We start from the raw sequence: 21,460 nt of genomic DNA, 5'->3' as shown, positions 1-21,460 counted from the left end.
GTAATAATCTTATTCAGTTCAGTGCCATCACAATACTATTTGTATCCAATGCGATTCTAAAATTCACTATTCACGCACCCCTACTAAAACCCATGAAAAGAGGCCCATTTTCTCCACTCATCGTGGTTACTTTGCCTCAAAGTCTCATTCACATACCTTATATGCTACAGCAAAGGCAAACGTTTCATTCGGGAGCATTCAATTATAGTCATATAATACAAGACACTTTTTTACATGTGAAGAAAAAAACTGGGCACACTAAAACTGAACCTAACTAAGAACTGAATCAAAAATACGAAGCCCCTGAAATTGACCACGAATGGGCAGCCCTTAATCAACAAGGTCTTTCTTCTCACGAATTTATATAATGTAAACATTTTAGAGCGTGCGTGATGTGCACCAACCAGTTGTGTGAGCATGGCTACCCAAGTGAAGTATCAAAAAGCTGCCGTAACGTCGGCATCAAATAGACGTGTGATGTCGGTTTAAGAAAAAATCAATCCCGCTGATAAAATATTGACATAGGTTTCATGCGAATAATAATAACAATAATTATTTTTTGTGTTTTACGTCCAAAACCCACGATACTATTAGGAGGCACGCCATAGTAGAGGGCTCCAAAAATGTATACCGCCTGTTGTTGTTTAACATGCTCTGACATGGCACAGTTCCTATTATTTGTCCTCCATGGAATTGTGAACGCCGTGGCCGAGATCAAACCTGCGTTCAACGGTGTTACACACCGCAGCCAATTGGGTTCATATGACTGATGAATTGGTGAAGAAAATTTTATTAAGGTCCTTTAGAGCATGTCTTACTACGTAGTGAGCTCCTCCGTCTCATTACAACTGAGTCTAACAAAAATTCGGGCCTAAGTTCTCGTTCAATAAGTTTTGTAGCAGTTTTCTTAATTATTCAGATTAAATTCATTGTGGTTATCAAGTGAACGGCATAAACTGTGGCTAAATCTCGTAATTTGGAACTGTTTTAGGCTACTTATACAGAAAAGAGGGGAACATTCACACCAGCTTCCCAAAGGGAACCCTGATGGGATGCGAAGCAGAAGCGTTGTGCACGGGTGGCGTCACGGGTGGAACGGCGCTAAAGCGGGTGCTACGGTGAGCGCTGAGAGGTTTATTTCAAGTGGTGGCTGGCAGAAGGTTCCAGGCGGAAGTTTCGGCTGGTGAATGTGTGTCGTCATCCAGCGTCCTCTCTAACGCAGATAAACGAGCCGAAAGAGTGTAACCACTTGATGTGAGCTCGAGCATTGCGAGTGATAGAGAGGTTGAAGGGAAAAAGAGATGACACGCACAGAAATGTTTCAGTGCGTATGTTGGGCGCGCGTAAGGTTTATTGCGCATGAACCAAGCAGTCCGCGCAGTAGCGAGTGGTGGTAGCTGCAGGTGTTGCCGGCGAATGGACGAGGCAGCATCTGTGGGCGCTGCGGCGATCACACTGCATGCGAGTTAGAGAGTGACGTCAGCGCGCACTTTTAGGGGAATGTGATGCAATGCGCAGCTGCAGCTTGACCTACTTGGCACCGCTTCAACACTTGTGGTGAAGGGAGCGCCTTGCGGCGTGCTCGTATGGACGCACGAAGGGACAGCGTTACACAGGCTAGTCAAAGAACTGCTTAGAATCTAAAATATTCACCATCAGTACCGATCTTGTGTTTGTAATTGGCTCTGCAGGGCGCCAGGGACAAAAAGTCGGCTTCTGACATAGTGTGGTAGTCACCGCTATACCCGGAAGATAATGTCAACACCTTCCAGATAGCCGCAGTCACCGCTACCCGGAAGACATCTGAGTTCGATTTGTTTAACTCTTAAGCCTTATACAAATATTTAGTTTCTTCCAGAGACTTTATACTGCTTGCATTTCCAATAAAAAACCGTAATTAAGCTTAGAAATAGTAGGAACCAATGTTATACTTTTTTTGAAAGAGAGATACAAACTGAACTGCAATGCTACTTTTTATTATTTCCTCATAATATAGTGAACGAACATTTGCATTATAGAAGGTGCTTTCTGCGAACGGTGGTTTGTAGATGTAGAAAGTAGAATAAACGTGTCGATTTGTTCGAAAGAGTTTGGAATAGTTTCCATAAAACGTCAAAAAATAACGCTTGGAATATATCCCACCAGCTGTTCAAATATGGGATATCACAAACATTTTGCGTTGTTGTCATGTTCATTGACATGTTGTCATGTTCTTACATGACACACATGCCATGATTATCATGTTTGCACCACTCATATACCTTCGTTATCCATTGACGTCACGTAATACTACATTTGGTATATGTGAAGCTAGCAAAACGACCACGAGCGCACTATGAGTGTATGTTATAGTCATGTTTTACATGACATGCATGTGATGCTTAACATGTTTGGACGTGGCATTTACCTTCGTCATCTATTCACGTCCCATAATACCAAATTAGGTATATGTGAAGCTAGCGAAACGACTGTGAGCACACCGTAAACGTGGCGTGTAGTCATGAATAACATGACAAGCATGTCATGACTTCCACGTTAGATTTTGTCACTTGTGTTCGCCATACAGTCATGTCATGGCATACCAGTTTCGCAACATATCATGTGAACAAAACCACCGCAAGAGCAACAAAACAATGAAATGTAAATCGTGACATTTATAACATACGTCATCATTTTCATGTTATAACAAATCCACTATGCTCGTCATACAGTCATGTTATGCGATAGCAATTTTGGTATCGATACCATTATAGAAACGACCAGGAGAGCTAAAAGTCGTAGGCAGCTAGATAGATAGATAGATAGATAGATAGATAGATAGATAGATAGATAGATAGATAGATAGATAGATAGATAGATAGATAGATAGATAGATAGATAGATAGATAGATAGATAGATAGATAGATAGATAGATAGATAGATAGATAGATAGATAGATAGATAGATAGATAGATAGATAGATAGATAGATAGATAGATAGATAGATAGATAGATAGATACGCTGAAAGTTATTGAAGTTCGCTGAGAAATTCTCCTCATTTAAAGGACAACACTAGCACAAAGAAAGACTCACGCTGTTTGACCTACAAGAAGTTCGGCGCAACAGAGCACCGGGGTCTGTCTGGATTCAATGCATGGAGTGCAAGAAGAGGCTTATGAATACTGCGTGAGGGCCCACGGAGTGAATTTCGAGTGCTTCTGCTGAAACGATTGAAGAGATGAAAGGCTTTTCACAATGTCTCGTTTTGTTCCACAGATTGGGGGAAAATGGGACACCTGGTTCCAGTTTTTCATTTCTTTTTGTAATAAAAGTTCGAACTGGACGACATGGTAGTATTTATGCAGCACATACCTGATACCCGAAGTAAATTTTCTGCATCGACATTTAATGGTACTTAGTGGACTCAAAACATATATTCACTATTTCGAAATACTTGTCTAATTTTGCCCCCACCAAACCGTAATAGATTCATGAAATTTTCGCGCAATACACACACACACGGACGAAGAATGAGAAGACAGCACGGGCGCATTGTGTAGTTACACATGTGTGATAACATGTCATTACACATGCGTGTGATATCATCGTAGCTCATCCGTTATCGTCATTTTGGTGCTACAGCACGAAAATGACGAAAACGGCGATGACCTATGGTGATAAAAGTAGCAAAAAATGTTTTCACAGCCTGTTCTTTTACGATCCGGGCATATTTGAAGGTAATAATAACGCCCCAACCATCTAGCTATGGAGCAGGCAATGTTTAGGTGAGACTGGCTTACTCTAGCTCTTACATGCAGCTCGAAACTGTATACGACGTAACCTCCTGTTCAAGACAGGGGTAAAATGAACTACCCGCATCTTTCACCTCTCCGTTGGTGGGCTAACGAACAGTAGCTTGTCAGCGTGAGTTTGGCTTTACAACAAAAGCTGCTTTGAGATTACAACAAATGTGCTGTATAGTTGCCGCCACCGCTGGTGTCCGTAATCAATATCGTTGAAATAACAGAAAAAAACAAAAGAAAAAAGATATTCAGGATTGGACGGGAATCAAACCTGTGTCCTCTCGGTGGAAGCCCAGTATTCTCCCACAAAGCCGCAACGGTACTCTAGGCGCCATTGCAAAAGCACCATATATAGGCGTTATACCGGGAAGAAACCACGTTAACAAGTGTAATATAGCAAGGTAGAACCGTAAAATAGCACGCAGGTGTCACACATTGCGAATTCTGTTATCAGGTGTCACGCAATGTGAATTGCGCACCGTGTGGATCATTGATTGCATCCAACCTATTACGAAGAAATCAGACATAATTCTTCCCAATGCGCTCTAGGGCGTGTCCTGCAGGACCTCAATAAAGTTATATCAATTAATCAATAACTCAATCAGCCACTGCTCCAATTTATGGCGTTTTAAATACTTTGCACGTGTACTTGTAATAGTTGACCCATTAGTGTCTATGACAGGCTCTCTATCTTTAATGTCCCCCATCCCCTTCCCATGCGCAGGGTAACAAACCGGCTTCCAATAGGCTATTTACCCTCCCTGCTGTTCTTTTCCTTTTATTTTCCTTCCTTCTATAAATGCCGCTTTTCCAGCTTTCGCTGTGACATGCGCTGCGCTTTCTAAATTGCCGCCTTCCTGAGGAGGCTTTTATTGCGCTTTCTTTATTAGAATCACATGCTTATGGGAATACGTACATCGCATGTCTGCCTCCCCGTACAAGAACCAGAGTACACACACGCAGCTGCAGTATTAAATCTCTGTGCCTAAACTCGTGCGAGGAGCCGCTGCCAACACAAATAGCAGCTATTTCTTTTAAATTCGCACTTTTTCTGAAATCGGCACACCGTTTCGCCTCCCAAACCAGCATATTCGCTTACTCCTCCACCGTTTCCTGTTTATTCTTTTTGTGTGTTTCCCTGAAAGTAAAGCGCTGCTTTCTGTTAGCACTACTGGTACAGCTCTGTGAATGCAGCCTGTAGGCTTCTGTTACAACTAGACTCCATGCCTGCTTGATTGGTTGATATGTGGGGTTTAACGTCCCAAAACCACCATATGAATATTAGAGACGTGATAGTGGAGGGCTCCGAAAATTTTCACCACCTGGGGTTCTTGAATGTGCACTCAAATTTGAGCTAACGGGTCTACAGCATTTCCACCTCCATCGGAAATTCAGTCGCCGCAGCCGGGATTCGATCCCGCGACCTGCCGGTCAGCAGCCATTATATCAGCAGCCACTAGACCTTAGCCACTAGACCATCGCGGTGGGGCGCGCCTGCTATGCTGTCATGCTGCGTCTTCCCACGCTACCTTCGCGTCTTTGTTGTGAAGCAGCTCGAAATGGAGCCTCGTAAATGGCGTGATTCGGGAAATCGCATCACGGAACCCTTTTGAATTTACTTCTCCGAACAGTTCCGCAAGCGTGTGCCATGTTCGAAAAATAGCCGTGCTGATTCTTTTATTCACTGGCTCGCAGGTGCTGTCGTAACTTGCGCACTATACTATTTGGCATCTCTGTTTCTTGTTGTGAATTCTGTATGGTAAAGCCCTCACACAGCCCCATCGCGGTGATCTCGTTGCTAAGGCACTCAGCTGCTGACCCGCAGGTCGCGGGCTGCATTTTCGATGGAGGCGAAAATGCTGTAGGCTGGCGGACTCAGATTTGCGTGCACGGTAAAGAAACCCAGGTTGTCGAAATTTCCGGAGACCTCCGCTACGGCATCTCTCATAATCATATGGTGGTTTTGGGGCGTTAAGCCCCACATATCAAATAAAGTCCTTACTCATTGATACATAGGTAATGTTTATTATTGCCCCGCTGTGGTGGTCTAGTGTCTAAGGTACTCGGCTGCTCACCCGCAGGTTGCGGGGTCGAATCCCGGCTATGGCGGCTGCATTTCCGATGGAGGCGGAAATGTTGTAGGCCCGTGAGCTCAGATTTGGGCGCACGTTAAAGAACCCCCGGTGGTCGGAATTTCCGGAGCCCTCCACTACAGCGTCTCTCATAATCATATGGTGGCTTTGGGACGTCAAACCCCACAAATCAATCAAATCAATGTATATTATTGGTCGATCATACTAAAACTGTGCACTTGTGCTCTGGAATTACGTAAAAAAAGCACACGCAATTATAGTATAGATGACTTGCACTGACGTAACTGAAACAGCCACGTTTTAAGCGCTAACACGGTGGAATGCGAACTTAGTTATGTCAGGCTGGTGTTATCAGTTCATCGCATGTTGGTTCTTTCGCTATTCGTGCAGAGAAACACATTACCTTTCAGGGACGTCGGCATCACACCGAAGCAGATTAATCGCCGCGTGATTATACTGCCTTGACATCATCTAAGCAGCCATGTCGTGTGTCAATGACACCACAAGCAAACTATCGATATGTTTGTCTATGCCCAGTGAGAAAATAAAAGGATCAGTTTCTATCTTCCAAAAAATCCTTTCCTCGGCTAATGTGGATTTTGAGGGAACAAAACCGTTATGTTCTGGATATACTACATAATTCTCCGTGGGCTGGGGGTCGCAAAAAGATCTAGATACGCTCCTTCGTTTCGTGTGCTGTTTCATTCACGTCTTAGCTACGTTCATACCAAGTTCGGTTGCTGTATGCCGACGCAGTTGTCCTTTCGAAAAGCTAAGCGTGCACGTGCTTTGAAGCTACTGAGCGAGCTTCATTAAAATCTATGTATTCATGTATTAAAGTGTTTCCTTCTTGATGGCTTAGTTTTCTCAAATATCACGGGAGTGTAAGTTGTACGATTAAGTTTCTTTTGAAGGTTGCCTATTAGAGCCTGAATCTCGCTATAATTGAAGAATAAGATTACGCCTTTATAAATGAGAACAAGTAGGTACAACGCGCATTCTCTGGCTAATTCTAATTATGGGGTTATTTTGTTCTACTTATATAGTATATTCCCGGTGTTTTACGTTGTCTGCATGCAATACGTAAACTATTCCTTTACCGTCTGAGCACCCGGTAATCAAATTGAAGTTGTTTTTCTTGTTGCGTGTTTTTTTATGTCTATCGTTGATTGTTGATTGTTTTATCTTCTTACCTACCCTTTTAGATGGTTTATTTTAAATTCAAATTAGTCACTGATTGCGTCATTGCGCCCATATTCTTTAGCTGTAGCACAGTGTTGCTCCTGGCAGACAGTCGATTTTTGTGCTCATTCACGAGGCTTTGTCGAGCTTGCCGCAGCATGTAAGTGTTGCGGACCTTTCTAACTTTAGGACATGCAGAGCACTCAACAATATGTTTCCACAGATTTTCCTCCGAAAGTAAACATCGTTCTTTCCCTGTTTTTTTTTTTCTCCGGGAAGTAATAGCCAACTCCGTAATCTTCTTGCATTTCCTTCAGACGTATGTCTCTGCAGCTACAGTCAATCACAGCTTGAGTTTTACGCGCAAGTGTACACGCACCATCTGTGAAATCGGTGTCGTAGAGTGTGTCCACGCATAGCGACGACATCGTTAAAAAAATAAACTTTATAGAATTAGTCGCTCTGTATATCTAACCCAGGCATCCGACGCGGCAATCAACTAGTATATATCACAGAGCCGCATCATTACTTGTAAGAGCTTCAGGAAAGAACACAAATCAGCAGAAACGTCATATGGGGAGCCACGTTTAAATGATTATATACTGCGTGGAAGAGGGGCAGAATCACACTAGGCGCCACTGCGTGGGAATAGCGCAACAAGTAGGTGGTTGCAAGCTTCCTACCGATTACGGAAAGGCTCAGTCATAGTTCGTAATCATCAGCAACAATAGCATAATTGAAAGCACGGCTTCATACGTGTGCGCATTGGCTTACGGGCGGGTAGTGCGAACTTCACTACTTCGCGAAATAGTGAAATAAGGCGTCGTGGGTGCAACAATAATTCGCAAGCTCAACTCGGCGTGGAGCGGTTATATCATCCCGGAGACCGCTTATGCATATTTGAAAGAGTTATGAAAATAGCGGTCAGTACAACAGTCAGCAGCTGACGGTGAGCGGGATCGTGGAAAATGAAACCGAGCCCCGTGCACTCCCTCAAAATATTTAGGACGAAAAAGCTGTCCTAGTTAACCTGAAGAGACAGTATATGAAGAACGCCCAAAAAGGATAGCACCCGTTCTCTGGAGCGGCACCAATGTTCACGGAGTGACACTTCATTCGCTTTCCTTATAAGACAGTGAAAATAAATTTACCTCTTGCAGAATGGCAGAAATGTCGGCTGAAGTAAAGTTGAACAAATCTTACATCAGTGCATCATATTATATAGCAGGAAAGTTCCTCCGCTCAGCACTGCGCTTGCATTGATGTCAGGAGCCACCTGAACAAAGTTCACTTTATGTGGTTCCAAAGCCATACAATCAAGAAGAAGATATGAACATGGGCCGGGCACGTAGCGCTTAGGCAGGAAAACTGCAAGTCATTAAAGGTAGCTGACTAAATTCGAAGATAAGGCAAACGCGTAAGAAGGAAACAGAAATTAGTTGGGCAGATTAGATTAAGACGTTCGCAGCTATAACGACAGCACAGGACCTAATTGATTGGCAGAGCCCAAAGAAGTCTTTGCCCTGCAGTGGGCGTAGTGAGACTATGATGATTATAATGATGACGAGGAAGGTCATACAAACTGCAACGTGTCGTATATTCAATGAAGAGCTCGTCCTAGACCTTGAATAACGTCGCCACCATTACATGACTAGAAATTTGATGTACTAATTTATTTACAAGCCGGACATTGCTTTATTGAAAATGGCTTTGGCAACGAAGCCACGCAATCTACTCCTGTAAGCGGTCGATTCAATTTGGCTTCTCTTTTGAGAACTGGAGCTCTGGCTGGATTTCTCTCAATCACCAGCAGCTGAACGCCCATTCTCGATGCATGGACTTGCTCGTTTTCATCAAGTCCATCCACGTTGACTCATGGATCAAACTGTGTATACCGTGTACGGATCACCTCAATGCCAAAAGGTATGCCTCTTCATGGTGTAGCGTCGCATTAACCAACTGACGTTTTTCTCACTAAACTGCTCGACATGTTTTCCAGATGCCGAGTGAATAGTGGCTGCGTCTTTTATTACATTGTTTTTAATATTCTCTTTCGCCCAGCCTCGCGGTTCGATGTCGAAACGAATTTTCTCCGCTGATACTGGCTTGTTTCACATTCTGCTTTTCCTCTTTTCGGGCGCGCTTTTCTTTTTTTTTTTACGCTCACACTGCATGCACTCGCACAACGTCCTTCTGTTGGCACAGATCCAATGGGTTACAAAATACTTTATCTCCAAATTAAGCATCTGCTCATAGATGTGGCGATAGTAATTAAAGAAGACGAAACAAGCAAAGGCGCGTCTCGAAACGACGAAGGCGGTGCTTAAATGATCCGCAGTGAAGCCAGGAGAGGCCACAAATGGTTGAACGAGCGTGCACAAAACATCTCACGAAACACAGGTTGTGCGCTGTTGCCATAACGTCTAGCAATATACCGGCACTTTTAAGTGGAGAAGCTTGTCGGCTATCAGCGTCCGCAAGCTGTCTTTACAATGTGTCGTTATGAACATGTTCATGAGTATACTCGACAAAAAGGCGGTGTCAAAACCGCAAATGAGATTCAATCACCTGTAACGGCCAGTATTGCTTTGAAAGGCCAATACAAGGTCGAGATCAGTCTATACGACTCGTATAAAAAATAAGCGGATTTTAAGGTGCTTAACAACGACCCGAAGAACGCGCCAGTCTCGTCTACCCCTTGGGACAAAATCTGTCTCTTTCGAGGACGGCTACCATTCTGTGCTCAGTGTGTAAGTAGTGGCAAAGAAGCCTGAAACGATGAATAAAAATAAATGAATAAATGACTTGACATAAACATACCCAGCCTGCGGGTCTGGCTTCCTGATAACGCCATTATAAAGCCATCAGCGATAGTTTCAAAGAAGAAAAAAAACTAGACGAATCTGAGTGCGTGCGACAAGTATCACCCAAACTGGCAGCGTGTTTCCGGTTAATTTTACTACAGATATGTTTCATAGTAATGTTCTTGTTGTTAGAATAAACCGTGCAAATGAGATTATAAATTACTACAGTGGAGCCGCAAAGGCGGATGGTGACAAGCCACAAAACCCTTGATCACTGGGGCTGTCTTGTGTCTTTTGTTATTGTTCTCGTTGTTTTAACTATCCGGATTTACGACCCTCTTGTCAACCAGCACGATCTCCCCATGCACAAAACTGAGTTTTGAACGCGCAGCTTATAGCATAGACTGGAGGCTCACCATATGGGGGGCACTGTGGCACGAACTTTTATTTCCACTGCGCAAATTACACTTTCACACAGCAGTCCACCAGCCAAATAACAAAGTAACGGTGAAGCGTTCCACTCCGGTGGCCTTTTGTCTCCGCCAGCTTGCCGTCTGAAAGGAAGTGCTACTGCCACTGGCAGTAGTCGTAACCCATCGAGCTTTCTAAAGCCAACACATGGGTGCCACACACGCACACTGGCATTGTGCAAATCCAGCCAATCAACAATGGTTGTGACCGCCTATGCGAGTCCTGTAAACACTAAAAATCCCCGTAACTTCTTTTTATTTGATGCATTCTGAAAACCACTCAGTGTTACCAGTTGTCATTTATTTGACACAGGCGGGTGTGGTTCTGCGGACTCTGAGGAGGCTTGCTGTAAGATTCGGAGAGTGTGAAAGTAAAAAAAAAAAGTAGCATAATTATAAGTGTGCTCTAAGAAGTACCTGGAGCGCACTTATCATTATGCCTACATTTCGAAAACAATGGTACACGCATTCAAGCCCGCTCAGCGATTCTTTCGGGCGCACGAGGTCGTAAGGGAGCTCGCTTGCTCCATTGGTACTGCTGATACATTAGGGCTCATAGGTACCACCGATGAGGAGCCGTCCGGTGTAAGAGCCTTCACGTGAAATCTTTTATTGCGACAGCGTACAAGTACTAACTTTGTGCAACACAGAAACCATTTAATGAGCTTGTCAGTCAGATTACTGTGGAACCGTATAATAAAGCAGCAGGTTGCATTATATTAGTACCCTTGCATTGAAAAGAGCGCTACCCTTAGCGCTGTCAAATTGGCAACATGTGGTGACTTCTAGTGCGAGAATATTTGCATATGTGACGATGGAGCATCACTTGTGCTCTGAGTATGTGTGTTCGTGTCCTTCCGATGTGCCGACGCAACCCGTAAAGGATTGCCTCACAAGACAGGGTGTTCGAACATTTTTTGAACTGGCTCCTTAGATGCGAATAGTCGGCCTGTTTGTTTTGGTGTGTGTGAAATCTGAAAGGCAACCATCACAACATGAAATTGTTTTTTCGGTAACCCAAGCGCATTGATGAAAAGCGCAAAACACACAGGAACAGAGGCCAGTGTGACGACACAGGCGCTATCTTTCAATTGTGTCGTCTCGCTGCCTACGCTTTTTCTCAATTATTCCATACCAACAACATCGGCTTCACGTACTACTGTAACCAAAGCGCATCTTTCAGCATTTTATACTGTGCGCTACATTCCGACTCCTATGCATCCGTAAAATAGAATGTAACACAGGCATTGCGACAACCGAACAAAAGTTCAACTCATGTTTTACAGTATAAAACCATCATACTACACAGGCTGAAGTCCGTGTACTAGGACGGCATTATTTTTTATTGTCCCCCAATGACAGGCATGAAAGGCTGATTTTTGCCGTCGTGCGAACTGCCTGCTTGCGTATATCCCACGTAGTTTAAACTTTGATTAAGGGCTCTTAAGTTACGTTTGACTCGCTCCTTTTTGCATGGTTCAGGCCATACAAGAACCGAGTCTCCGCGCGCCAGGGTACTCACGGAGTTCGCGGGCGCGGTTCACTGCTCGGCCCAGTTGGGTTCGGGCCAAGCTGCGCAGGTTTCGGAACTTGAAGACCCGCCTTGCACCACCCACCCTGCGTCCTCCGCCTCCTTCCTCGCCTGGCCACCACGGAAAAACAATGCAGTGAGAAATGAAGACGACGAGGGAACGGCAATGGGTGGTGCAGCCGCCGTGCTGGCTGCATTTTGTGGTTCCATTTGTTTCGCGCTGTTGGGCCATTTATTCGCTGAATGTAAATCTGCTTGCCACAACGTTTTTAGATACTGTATCAAAAACGTTGGCTTGCCATCACCATGTCGTCACCGTTAGTACCATTGAACCCACTGTGCCCAACCTTTAGCAGCGAACTACTAAAGCCACAATCTTGCTCACACAACATATATATTTCAAGTAACGCGCAATGGCAATGCACTTAAAAATTATCGCACATTTATTTCTATTTTATTTTAGCAGACCAGCGCGCTGACCAACACACAGGAGCATAGAGAGACGCTTCACACTGGTAGTCAGTGTATGATGTTGCAACACAATAGTAGAGAGTTTCTTTCGGCTGCACCGCTTTGAACGATCAAACATATGCTTGCAACGGCACCGATTATGGCATATGACTAACCCAGTGACGTTGCTGGTTTGAGCAACATAATGATAATGAATCCTTCGAAAGTCATTTATACCTAAGAATAAAGTGGCTGAGCTAAAAAAAAATGGAAGCAGCCGAAGTAATGGCTGCAGCGACAAAGCGAGCAGAATGTACAAGTTTGAGTTGAAAAAAGTCAGTGTTAGTCCACTGGTGGAATCACGCACGAAGTTAGTTCGTGCGTTTCACAAATTTCCCGGCCGCTTCTCGTGCGTGCGCACCGGAAGCTCTACAGATTGCGAGTATTAGATTAATTCGATTAGCAACCGTTCGCCTTGAACCGGAACGGCAAACGGGGCGCTGTTTGTTCGAGAAATGAATCCGCGGACCAAGCTTTACCGCTCCGATTTCTTTTGCTTGCCCATCCCGCACGCGATGTGACCGATCAATTACATCAGCATTTGTGCTTCTTCGGTTCGGGGGGCACACTGCACTCCGTACGAACGTGGGGCGGCACGCACAACGGCGGTGAGCTTGCCGAACCGCGCGCTATCCCTTAATCAGGACCAGTGCGAAGTAATTTCATTTTCGGAAGCCACAGTCGCAACAGCTGCACGCACTGTGCTCCCATCGCGTGTATCCTCTCCCAGCGACGGAACCAACCGCGAGGACTCGGCGTCAAGCGGGCCTCTCGCATATTAGTACACAAAGGACCATTTTCTTTGTTTTTTTTCTTCAATTGCGGCTTCTCTACCTCCCATCATTCTCCCTCAGTCGCTACAGTGTTTTGCATATGAGCACATAAGCTGCAGCTTCACTTCAGGCAGCCTCTATCGATAGCAGCACATTACTCTTTGTGGGGCACAAGAATACCTGTATGCTGCTATACGGTTTCCGCGAAAAAAGAAGACTGATCTGTACCTTCCGCTGCAACGTGCACAACAGCTCATGTGAAGCCTGCTGATACAGAAACAGGCACGTATGCGAACTTAACTGTGGTCATATTCTAATTGCGCGCCTTCAGTACTAGACTTTAGAACAACGTCATTTTTTGTTTTGTTTTGTCTTGTTTTGTTGCCTTATCGACGCATTATCACCCCAACGAAAGCTATCTTATGCATTTATATGTCTATTTCGGTTGTGCGCTCTGTAGCAAAAATGATTGATTGATTGATTTGTTGGGTTTAACGTCCCAAAACCACCATTTGATTATGAGAGACGCCGTAGTGGAGGGCTCCGGGAATTTTGACCACCTGGGGTTCTTTAACGTGCACCCAAATCTGAGTACACGGGCCTACAACATTTCCGCCTCCATCGGAAATGCAGCCGCCGCAGCCGGGAATCGAACCCGCGACCTGCGGGTCAGCAGCCGAGTACCTTAGCCACTAGACCACCGCGGCGGGGCGTGTGTAGCAAAAATGAAAAAGTAGATTACGTACTAACATTGTACAGTTCTTCTTTTCACTCTTCAGCTAAGTTCAGCTGGGATTCATACTGAAGATCATAAATCTATCGACGGTATTCCGGAGAGCGTGGCTTCGATGTAGCACCCTTCTGCACACGTAGTGCTGCCCTCAAGAGCGCAACCGTGGACAACGCCCAAAAAGCGTCATAGCACCGTCAAGATGGTGGAAGAGGGGGGAGGGGGGGGGGGGCTAAGACAAACTGGGACCATCGAAAGCCATGAACTTCTAGTTTTCCTTATCGCCACTACGGCCAGAAGAATCATGTGCTATTACATTTTCGTATTTAAAACCGCAAAAATACTAATGGTATATACGTTTCTACGAGAAACTCCAAGCTCCGATATCTTTTCGCTCTTTTTTTTTTCCCGCCGGACATATCTCATTTTCACGTTGACTTCGAAAAAAAGTTCACGATAGCTCATGTTCTCCGTCTGAAGCTGCACAACGAAAATTGAGAAAAGAGAGCATTTTCGCTGCGTTAGAGCGCTTAAACGCCAGCCTCAAGTGTTAAAAGTTTCGCAAATGTATGGCCTCCGCCTACCCGGCCGTTCCTGCTTCTTGGTTCTCTCGATTTCACGGTGTCATTGCCGCGTCGCTTATGTTCTGTAGTCACCTTACAATTTCTGCTCTGTATATTTATTTTATTTTTTCTCGGAAAACGAACGTTGTCGTGGAATCAGGAGGGACGTCACATTTCCCGTTCCTGGTTTCCGCAATCTCAACCGCAGACCGAGCGGATGTGAGCCCCACTCGTCTGCTCCGCTCCCTCCGTCTTTTCTTCCTTGCTTAATTATCGAAGTCCCTTGCAGCGCCCACCCCACCCCTTTGCCTGTACGCCTCTTTATCGTGGCTTGACTCATACTAATGGTGCGAACATCTTGCTTTATCTCCCAACCTTTGCTCTTATTTTGCTACAATAGTGTGCTGTGCATTCATTTAGCTCGGTGTTCTGCTCACGTGTTTAATTATCGAAGTTATCGTAGCGTCATACGGGAAGCCAAAAACTTTCTTTTCGGAAAATGGCGCCAGCATGATTCACCAATCGGCGATGTTTTGGCAGTGGTTGACATTGTAGGTGTTGTACTCACGAAGAAAACGTGTTCGCGTTTATTAATTTTCACGTCTTTTTTTGTGACTGGCCAGATACCGCTTCATTTGATTTGTCTTAAATTTCACTTTTCCAATGAAATGGCTGCGTCACGTGTACACTTCTGTGGGCGAAAAAGTTTAAACCTGAGTATTAGAACTCGTAAGCGTCCCGTTTTTCACATCACTACACGTTTTCAGGATAATTTACGTGTCTACGCTAACATTTCTCGCTTACGCTGGCATTAGAGCCAACGCAGTCATGAAAAAAAAAAGAATAACATGTTCGAAGGAGGCGAACTCCCCCACGAACGAAGCTATTCTACCCATATTGGCATAAATAAGGATATAGAGATATATGCGTGTGGTGAAATTTTGGAAGCGTTAAAACCGTTTCAGGCTTTCGACGAAGTTGGGTGGTTTTCATGCCACCAAAACTTTATACATTAAGAAAAGGCATTTCTATTGTTATAGATTTACGGAGCAAGATACCCCCAGCACATTTTCAGTATACGGTGATCACACGGAAATGAGCAACTGCGTATATCGCTAGCCTGGGGGTGCCTTAGAGTCATTTTTTCGGTGATGTGAATGAGCTTAACAGTGGAGGAATCAAAATAGTCACTGAGTATGGTCACATTAGGAACGTTCAAGCGTTTGTATTCTAAAGAGCGTCGAATTACACTATACCAACCGGCAACGACGGAGCAGTCACTCTTCGTGTCTAATGAACATATCACTTCGTCTAAATGAGATGATGCCGAATTCGCGCTTGGTGTAACGTTGTTTCTATCGTTGAAAAAAAATTGTATTTATCCATTCTCTAGAAAATCTGGCACAGAAGTGACGCACAGCGCAGCTGATGCTCTCCTATCCTCCCGAACTGACTATCTCCCAATAAACCCAATATAACTAACTATCTTCACGGGGTGCTTGTTCTAGCCTTCAAGCAAGTATGCGTTACGTTTTCCCGCATTTCCGTCTGGATAGAATTTCAAGTAATCAGATCTACGAAAATGTTTCTTTTTATTTTTTTATCGATTTACGGCTTATTTTTAGCCGTAAATCGCATTTGTATCGTCAAGCGTAAAACGGGGTTTCGTCTATTACATACAATGAGCCCTTGTCACGTTCGGTTGAGTGCGAATGTGCATTGGACGTACTGAGCAGGAATTAGTTATTTCTACAAGATCGGTGCGTTTGAAAAAGAAAAGTTCCAGCTGGTGCTGAATGGGATTCCGGGCTGTGGCGTTCTGGATAAACAGGATTTACTTTCGCTGTCTAGCACCAGCTCTGCCAACACCAACCATAGGCTGCCCCAAGTGACAGCGCAAGCTCGACGATTTCCCAAGAGCTAAGGCTAGCGCCGGCACCTTCGTTTTCCCGTCGTGCTTTCGTACAAGAGAAGGTGAGGGAAGACTCGCGATCCGTCCCCGTCAAACGCACCGAACCTCACGAATACATTTACGCAAGTGCTCTTCTCTGCCGATATCATTTCACTGAAACTTGCATCTTTTAACTTGTCTTTGCTTCAATGTAGACGAAAAAACAGAAAGATGCAATAATAATGTGCTTCCATTTGTCAACAGCATGATACGGTAGTTTCTGAACAAAGGTCGTTGATCTTTCTCTTTCGTATCATTTGTCGTTTTTTTTTTTTTATGATCAGGCACACAGTGAAAGCTGCTGCTCTGCGGAAGGTGCTTCCGACCAAAGCGTCCCTGGGCGGCTCGAATTCGCTTCTCGCGATTGACTTAACAATGCCCCCAAAAAGAGACAAATGCTTTAAGGTTGCTTTTGTCTATGCGGCCTACTGTTTCCTCTCTTTTTTTTCCTTTGTTTCTCGGCGAGAACAGCAAAGAGGCTCCTTAAAATTAAATGCACTTATTTTCTATTCCACTTTCGACAGCTCCACTTCTTGTTTGATTGAAAAGACACGTTTTTGTTGTTAATCTTACTCCTGGCTGCTTTACCATCTTCCATCAAGGCAAACAGTCGGTTTTACGTGCTCTTTAGGAGTGAGGTAATTACTTTCAGAATTCCTGACTAGTCCACTGATTTTAATTCATTTGCTTTCAACATGCCCACTGCGCCGTCCGTTTGTTAAGCTAAGACACGTGATTGGACGAACTTCGTATGCAGCCTGCGTTACTATATTTGTAGTGCCGCCCGCTTCAGCAGCCTAAAGGTAAGCTCAGAGTTCCTTTAAATAGCTTGTACTGAAGATGTGGCCATCTGTACATTTGGAAACCCCTAAGAAGCAAAGCCTCACGGCGCAAACACCCACCGGGCGACTCGATAGTTTGCTTTCCCCACCGCGTATCTCCTGCTTCATATATAGCATGGCCCACTGCTCGTAAGTTGTGACACCACCCACCTGAAACTGAACAGTTGTTTCAATTCGACGCAATGTGTCCCGCTTTGGCCGTCTCGTAATACGCGTGCGCGTGAATTCTATACACCGTATGCATGTTCTCGCACAGACAGAAAGTTCGAAACAAAAGAATACTTATTGCTCTTTTGTATTACTCTACCACCAGGTGCGTTTTGTGCTGTACGTTCACATTTTCTGATCGTCTTATTCTTTTTATGCGCTTTTCTGGTGGAAGCTGGAAGCTATATAGGCTCATTCAATGGCGCGTCTAACGTAGGTGAATTCCGTGCGTGAGCGACTGGCATCATGAACGCGAGCCAACTATGAACTGGGATGCAAGCGCAAATATGACAAGTTTTCGGGATGCGTGCATCGCAAGCGAGCGCCTAATGTGGCGCTTCCCGCCGCTCAAAGCCTGGCTTCATGGTTCGTGACCCTTACGTAGCGGGCACGTGAGAAGTCAACTTCAGAGACAGTGGCCATCCGAGTGTTTAAATATTTGCTGTACGCGTGAACGCAGCCCCGGCAAATCTAAATAATAATAATGTTTTGGCTTTTACGTCCCAAAAAAAGCGATATGGTTATAAGGAACGGGGTAGTGGAGGGCTCTGGGAACTTCGACCGATTGGTCTTCTTTGACGTGAAATGCGACTGCAAACATACACGAGGCTTAAGTATTTCGCCTCCGTCTAAGTGCGACCGTCAAGGCCGGGATCCATCCCGCGACCTTCCAGCCATAAACCGAGAACCGCATTTCTAGCTGTCACGGGTTGTCTATAGCGTGGCGGTGAAAAATAGCATTCCTACGAGCATTTGCGGCGAAACGACAGTAACTAAACATGAAAGTATACTGGGAAATGGTTGAACGGCAATACATTTCGCGCCAATCTCGCATTGTCGTCTGTTTTATACTATAACTCTAAGTGAGCTAGGGAGTTATTCGGGGTTTGTCTGAGGTTTGTGTTGTTAAGTGGCAAGAGTGAAATAATTAATCGAATAGCAGTGCCTATTTGAGTTTGTGCGTCGCAGTGCCAATTGTTATGTTTGTGTTGAGGCCAGATACGCATATTGGTGGCAAAGCTGGTCCGATGTGGCAACACAACGGCACTCCTCCACAGAACATTTTCGTCGAAAGCCCTACTTCCTGTATCGCTAAATTCTGCCCGGGAGTGAGTTTTTAAGGCTGCATCTCTTGCTGTCATTATCTTTCACGACGAAGTTTGTTGTTCTGTTCTACATTACGTAATATATAGTGATTAACGTGACTAAACAGAGGAATTCTGGAAGCGTTAAAGGTGTAATTTCTCACCTGAAAAACAACTAAACACTCCCTGAATGCAACATTACAATGGTTGTTGTCGTTCACTTAAAAAAAAAAAACAAATAGGACAAGTATGTATCGGGAAACCACAGCTATTTTCTTTTGTCTCGTGCTTCGTTCAGTTGATTTTTCTAGTGTAGCTTTACGTATTATCGAGTAGGATGCCCTAAATACTTCTGCAGCAACAAGAAAAAAAGAACTTGTTACACGCTCAATGCAGATACCATTACCTTTAGATTCATACTCATTTTCACTGATATAAAAAGCGTTGAACTACATTTAGCGGGTTTATTTCTCAAGCAGTATTAATTCTAAGGGATGTACCTCTCAAAATGCGCCATCTAAAACGACTGGCAAAGCGCGTTTTCAGTGCATCTGCGCAGGGTGCCACGAGCTACCTAACAGGTGCTTTGCCGCTATGTATATCTTTATGCAAAGAAGCCAACTTTACAAAAACATCTTTGATCGCAATAAGTATTGTAAAAATCATGTATTATTCTTTTTTTTTCTTTGAAGATGCTGTCCAAATATGTTTGCAGTCACATTACACATGCTGTTAAATTTTTATCACTGTCTGTTGTTTCTTTCTTATTTTTCACGCACCGGCGGGGTGTCAACAGCAATAGCAGAACATTTAGGCGTTGTCAAACCACTACCTTTCTGAAAAGTGCTTTCTTCTTGCAGTGTTGAACTAATCAGCTAATTTTAAGTCAATGACATCATTATTGTTTTTTCTCAGAAATATTTTGAAAAGTGGATTTTTAGAACTATCATTCTTTTAACTATGCTGCAGAAAAGCTACGACACCCTGAGGCGTTTCTGAATAGACCTCAGAGGCTCTTACACGCAGAGTATTGCGTTATACTTTCCGGCAACATTTTTTTTCTAAATTTTACAAACTCACTAGCGATGTCACTATTTTTTTTCAGAGTTTTTAGAGTTAATCAACGTGAAAAACAAAACGCTTATGACGTCTAATGTCTCATAATATGCTAAATTGCCTTATGTGGACTAACAATAAAATTTATTAGAAGCGAGCACAAATTTAGCTCGGGTTGGGCACACCCAGCCTCCACAGCTGCAAAGCACTGGACTAAAATACTGGATCCTTGAATACTAGCTACAATAGAAGTAAACTTCGCACAACCTCGTGAGATGTTGCTCGAAAAAGATTTGTAATATTTCTACAACTAAAATGTAAATGACCTCAACTTGATCGAAACATACACTAACTGGCTCCCTTAACGAGTGTAAGGACAGTCACTTATGTCGCTAAGCATACGTGCGATGACAATTTAACGTAATTCGAGCATTTAGGGTTTCTTTTTCCTTTCAATGGCTGGGCCTAATTAATTGTGTCAGCGTAAAAAAACGGCAGAACATTCTTAAGAACACGAAAGCTACGCGTGCCACCACGTGTAAAAATATTTGCCCAGATTACAGCTTATACCGCTGCTCCAAAAAAATATAGGACTGTGTTCATGCAGAAACGGCGTTCAGAAAAACTTGAAACTGATGCGGGAAAGTCAAAGTTCCGGTAGTTCAGAAGTACCTCGCGAACCGCCTGTTCTGAAAATAATCCTACGGAGTTTTGACCAAAAAACTGTATTAAGTTCTGGTGAGTGCATATTGGAAATACATTGACTAAATTAAATAAGAAGCACTGAAGAACTAAGTTTCTTCTGAGTAGCACAGTTTACAAGTACAGCAATTACACCTCGAGCGAGCAACTTGAAGCGCTCTAAACCAAAGTTTCCCGTGAAGTGCGGCAAGAAGCGACCACGCATCGGCTCCGTGCGCACTTCGTTGCGGCTCTGTAAAGTATGAGTTTACATGTCTCACTAAATGAGATGGCAGTTCTGAATTTTCACAGTTGAGAAAAAGTGGAAGTCATGTAAGGAAAAAGAGCCGTTGCAGCAGCCGGCGTTCAAAGAGGTGCAGCAGATATAAGAGACCCGCGGTGCAATGTGAAAACAAATCAAGGCAGACACGAATGCAAAAGGTGCCTGCTGCCGGACCTCAGGCTGCGTGTCAGTCGGGGTGGCAAAGTTCCGATTGCGGAAACCGTCCGAGTGACAGGCCACCGAGTGACACGCTGGCGTGGGTCGCGTGACAGCAGTCGCCTGTCCGCAGGGACGCACCTTCCGAGAAGGCTGGACTCGAGCCCGGGTTGTCCGGCGTCATGCGTGCCGCCGTCGACGTGGCCGTGTTGGCGCGAGCGCCGTCAGCAGCGGTCGACGCGGCCCGGGACGGCACGGCAGAGGCCCGCGAGCAGCGAGACCCGGCCCGTCAGGCGTCGCATGGTCGTGTCCCCCCCTCGGGCGAGGAACGCGACCGGGGCTCGTGTGCCCCCCAGTGGAAGCGCGTCCCCCCCCGCGCTCCAACACGCGGCGCGGACGCCGAGCCGACTGGGACCGCGGCGCTCGGACGCGCGGCCGAGGGCGGCTCCTCTCGCCCGCAAGCCCCTCCCGCCGGCCCTCTCCTTCGCCGGCGAGCGCCACTTCTCTGCCCGCCTCGGGACTTTGTGCCGCACTTGTCAATCTTTGCTCACTCGGCCTCCTCCTTTCCACTGGCTTCCCACAAGTTCCGGAAAATGACGTGCGCACATTTACGGTGCACAGCTGTCTCTCTCTCTCACTCTTTTTTTTTCTTGCAGCAACATCCGTTTACTTCTCAAGGCACCTTTCCTGTTGCGGCAGCACAATGACACAATTATATCAAACTTGTTAGAGGGAAGACATCTCACACCCTTCTAGACC

General features: G+C 44.9%; 1 protein-coding gene across 1 annotated transcript in view; it reads right to left on the bottom strand.

Moving 5' to 3' along the window:
- LOC119177195 (band 7 protein AGAP004871) overlaps positions 1-21,099 on the bottom strand; it is a 200,850-nt gene extending 179,751 nt beyond the window's left edge. The window contains exons 1-2 of the mRNA XM_037428603.2: positions 20,843-21,099; positions 11,856-11,975 (exon numbers count right to left, since the gene is read on the bottom strand). Coding sequence (XP_037284500.1) covers positions 11,856-11,975; positions 20,843-20,885 — 163 coding nt within the window. The 5' untranslated portion in view covers positions 20,886-21,099. The remainder of the gene's footprint in view (positions 1-11,855; positions 11,976-20,842) is intronic.
- Between the last annotated feature and the right edge of the window lie 361 nt (positions 21,100-21,460).

Source organism: Rhipicephalus microplus, chromosome X, assembly GCF_043290135.1.
Source record: "Rhipicephalus microplus isolate Deutch F79 chromosome X, USDA_Rmic, whole genome shotgun sequence".
In the NCBI taxonomy this organism is placed as follows: Eukaryota; Metazoa; Arthropoda; class Arachnida; order Ixodida; family Ixodidae; genus Rhipicephalus; species Rhipicephalus microplus.
Note: the sequence above shows the minus strand (reverse complement) of the source record. Positions and strands in the feature narration are given on the sequence as shown.